This window comes from Sycon ciliatum, chromosome 3 (genome assembly GCF_964019385.1).
Source record: "Sycon ciliatum chromosome 3, ocSycCili1.1, whole genome shotgun sequence".
Classification (NCBI taxonomy): domain Eukaryota; kingdom Metazoa; phylum Porifera; class Calcarea; order Leucosolenida; family Sycettidae; genus Sycon; species Sycon ciliatum.
The window spans coordinates 45,574,923-45,579,362 of record NC_088645.1 but is presented as its reverse complement, the minus strand read 5'-3'; the positions used below and the strand labels follow the sequence as shown (position 1 = coordinate 45,579,362).

The 4,440-nt window shown below is 50.7% G+C and overlaps 1 protein-coding gene across 1 annotated transcript in view; it reads right to left on the bottom strand.

Moving 5' to 3' along the window:
- The window catches only part of LOC135813149 (uncharacterized), a 3,975-nt gene extending 587 nt beyond the window's left edge, over positions 1–3,388 (bottom strand). The window contains exons 1-3 of the mRNA XM_065326366.1: positions 2,567–3,388; positions 647–1,384; positions 4–103 (exon numbers count right to left, since the gene is read on the bottom strand). Coding sequence (XP_065182438.1) covers positions 4–103; positions 647–1,384; positions 2,567–2,908 — 1,180 coding nt within the window. The 5' untranslated portion in view covers positions 2,909–3,388. The remainder of the gene's footprint in view (positions 1–3; positions 104–646; positions 1,385–2,566) is intronic.
- Positions 3,389–4,440: the final 1,052 nt, after the last annotated feature.

Sequence of the window (4,440 nt, the reverse complement as noted above, 5' to 3'; positions counted from 1 at the left end):
TGCGTACTTCATCCATTGCTGCTAAAGAACGGTGGGGTTCTTGTCCAGCAAAGCCATTGCCTTCATCCAGTTTATCTGTAAAGATGCTTGGCTGCAGGACCACCTAAATCACGAACAAGCCAAGAAGAAAAGAAAAGACAGCAATGATCCGGGTACTACAGCTGACAAGAAATCACCACTGCCTGGTTAATACAAAGCCAGGGGAAATCACCATTATCAGCCTATATAGTCTCCATTGCGGGAGCCAGCTGCAGGAGATTTTTGCTCCACCATCCAACCAGGACCGAAAAGCAATCCTGTTGATATCACAAGCGCATTGGCGGTAAAAATTCTGTGCCTAATAAAATTGCTCCTGCAGACAAAGTGGTTGCTTGAACCAGGAGCAGATTTCTCCCTCTCTCTCCCTCTCTCTCTCCCTCTCTCTCTCTCTCTTTCTCTTTCTCTCTCTCTCTCTCTCTCTCTCTCTCTCTCTCTCTCTCTCTCTCTTTTCTTCGGCACCGAACACGTGTTCACTGTGCAAGGTCAACATGGCTTCACATAAGCTGAATGTGAAAGAACACGTGCATTCAAACATCATTACCTAGTACGCTACATCATAGAGCTACTCACTACGGATAAAGACGATAAGAACAGGTCATGACATTACCTGACGCCCTTTGGCTTTTAACTCCGCTTCTTGTTCGATCAGAAAGCCAAGCTGCTCATAATAGTCTTCGGGTAATGGCCATCCATCATCGCCCACAGGGATGTGATTGACGGACATAGAAGTTGGCGAATGGAAAGGACTAATGGACAGTAGCTGAGCCCAGCACGATTCAGACGGAGCCGAAATGCTGCCATCGAGCGACGACTCAAAGCCCACGCAGCCAGACGAGGCGGACACGTGAGCATGTTCCTGACGAGTTCCGCTGCTAGCGCAGCCGGCGGTTTGACTTTGCCGCTGGGTTCTGCTGCTGCTGCTGCTATGGCCAATCTCGTTGACAGGATGCATGGAAGTTATACTGCTGACATCAGATAATACTTGTGCAGTGGTCTCGGAGTCTATGTCCAAGCTGTGAGTGTGATCACTCTGACCCTGGCCTTGTTTCTGGCTGTTCTCTTCCGTGTCCTCATCTTGTGAAGTGAGAGAATTAGCCGACGATGCCATCCCGCTGTCTTTACCGGCGCTGCTGCTCCGTCTGATGCCAGCAGTTGCCCCACGGCTGTTGCCAGTGGCAGCCACGCTGCCTCGCACTCCTGAACTCTTGCTGGTCGCTACGTGACCGGTGGATTGGGATGTGGTGGAGACGGAACCTTCACCCGTTGCCATGGCGGCGGCTACTGGTGACATCACGTGTGTGGCATCGGCGTCATCAATGTGAAGTGCATGCGGATCCTGGATCACCTGGGCATGCAGAAGGACATAGAGATATTCAGAATGATTTGCACAGACACTCACCCCCCCCCCCCCCCTCCCCAAAGGTTGATCAGTGCTACACGTTCTATTCGGCAAGAACTCTTTCTAACTCTCTATATCTATCTATGTATGTACCCCTGCACCTTGAATCCTTTATTTGCTGAACAGCACCAATCTCTCACAAAAAAACGTTTACCATCGTCCCTCTGGAATTGCATGCTTGACTGGAGTGTGTGTGTGTGTGTGTGTGTGTGTGTGTGTGTGGTGTGTGTGTGGTGTGTGTGTGTGCGTGTGTGGTGTGTGTGCTGTGTGTGGTGTGTGTGTGGTGTGTGTGTGTGTGTGCATGCGTGCGTGCGCGTGTGCACGCGCAGCAGAGTAATAAAAAACCGTCGCTGACAGAAACACGCTGCACGTAAGCAACTCCCCCACATGATCATGGCAGATATTCGGATTGCGCGCACGCTATTCTTCGTTTGTACTTAGTACGAAACGTACCTGAGACACGTGATGTGAGTCTTCGCCGTCGGAGATCCCACCCCAGATGCAGAGTTGCACACTCTTTCGGGTTATTTACTCTTGATATTACCCCCCCCCCCTCCCTCCCCCCGCCCCCCCCCTCCCCTTGCAATGTACAGTCCTGCTCAATGAAATCCAGTCGCGTCATTCAAGTTTGCACCATGCATCATTTCGCAGCCCAGGGTTCGCAGGTCTACAGTCCATTCAGAAAAAAGATGATATCCTAGCTTTCGGCCATAAATGGGTCAAATTTTGAGTTTTTGCCACAATTTTTTGGCAATCCCCCATGGAATGCTCTTCCAATTGTGTTTTTGAAGTATACTGAGTAAGGCCAGAACGCTGCACCACAGCCTTTTTGGACCAAAACCTGTCGACTCAGCGTCCAAAAGACTACAACATATGGGCCAATCATGGTCATGCGTGCTTTTATAAGAACGAAATGGCGCTTTTAGTGATATTTTGCATAAAAAACCCATCTAGTAGGGCGCAGTCGCTCAGTTACGGTAGAAGTTCGCGAGTTCGATTGGGAATCAAGGAGGAAGGGAGCGTCTCAGCTTCCTCGGACCAAGACCATTTGACTCAGCACCCTGAAGACTACAATTGGTGAACATTTGATTTTAGGCTTAACTTGAATAACTTCCTCTTTAAACTAACCTGAACATGCTGCTCCACTTCTGCTACTGGGACCTCCGCTGCTACATTGTTCAACACAGGAAGCTCCGCTAGACCAGTAGCCAGTGCGTCATGAGCTACAAACCTTGTAGGTACGACGTCCTGTGAGCTCCTGCCATTCTCGAAATGCTCGCTGCAGATTCTGATGTGCTTAGCCGTAAAATTCCGGTTCGGCACAATTTTGTTCAGAACGCGGAGCCAAGCCTCGCGCGTATGAGCGGGTTTCTTTGGTACTCGATGGAATACGACGCCACGAGCAGCAGCGACCTTTGTCTCGCTCTTCCCGTTGTTCTGGCAGCTGGGGATACTGCATCCATTCGTCATAGTCACTGCGACTTTTCGCCTTTGGCTACACGTTCTCTTAGTCTAGACGACGTTCAGCATAGGGTCTAAGCATCCTCAATATCACCGTCTTCAGGTCACGGAGAGCCGACCCAACGGCAATGCGCTGTCCACGCGCCCGACAACAGCGGACGATGATTGCAGTCAGTTTGAAACCAGTAGTGCGCTTCAGCTCTGATCCTATTTGCACTGACCAGATACCACTGGATACAGGGCAGAAAGGTACGGAAACAGTATATGCGTACCTCACACCTACCAAATCCTCAAAGAAATTTATCAATTATTTTATAACAACTAGCTGCACACTTGCTCCTCCAAAAGGCAGCGCATTTCGTCCAGAATTTTCTTGATATACTTCTCTTCGTACTAACTGCGACGTGAGGGCTGGAGGCCGAAGTGAAGGTCGTCGGCTCGCTCCAATGGCCTAGATCAACACGACGACTGTCTAGTCTTGGCCTCCAGCTAGCTAGCTCCCAACACAAGGCCATGGACTTCACTTGCACGTGGTGCAGCATTGCGTGCACGCGAGCTGGCCTCGTTGCATGGGCCTCCAGTCATCGGTCATACAATGACTATGTAGATCTTCTACTATTGTACTAAGTAGTTCTAGTCTGAGTCTGAGCTGAAGTGACACCACTACTTGACAGTCATGTCAGTGATGGTGATTGTTGTCAGACTCAGATGCTGAGAGATGGTCTAGTCAGTCAGTACAGTACATGTACACATGGTACAGAGGTTTATAAAAATCTACGACACTCGAACCCTGACAAAGTCAATAGTGACATGATGCGACGGAACATACAACTTGACACTCAAGATCGGAGGCCAGCTAGCTCGCGTGCACTGCACCACGCGGCCAAGTGAAAGGTCCTAGCGCCAGTACTGCAGTAGATCTACTACCGGCACTGGCGGCCGGCAGTATCCGCAGTACTGCCAGTAGCGCTATCATAGGCCTATTTCGTAGGCTAGGTAACGTTTTTGCCTTTTGCCTGGGCCGGCTAGCTAGGCGCGCTAGGCCCTGTGTTTGGAGGCCATGCGCCAAGACTCTACTAGAAGATCGGGCGCCGAAGAACACCTCGCCAAAGAACGCCCAGGCTGGAAAACCGGCAAAATTTAAGAACAGTCCAGGCTAGAATTATCAGATTTAAGAACTTTCCTAGGCTGCGCTCGAGCCCCTGCGTTCTTCGGCGCCCGATCTTACTGTACGCGTGCAGATCTACGTAGATCTACGTACTGTCGACACATAATACTAGTATGTCGTGTGGACATGGAAATCCGGTCGCACGTAGATCTACGTCTAGCGGCCCCATGCCATGGCGCTGGCATGGCCATGCAGCTGTACACACCATGCATTTATGCGCTGCAGCGCGCGCGCTGGTCGCGCATCGAATCAAAATGTGCACAGCATGCACGCATAGTTATAGTCAGGGAGTCGTAAAAGCCCGGGAGAGGACACGGGATGCGCACACGTACACGCGGGCGATGTTTGCCTCGGCCAGAAAGTGAAGCACGCT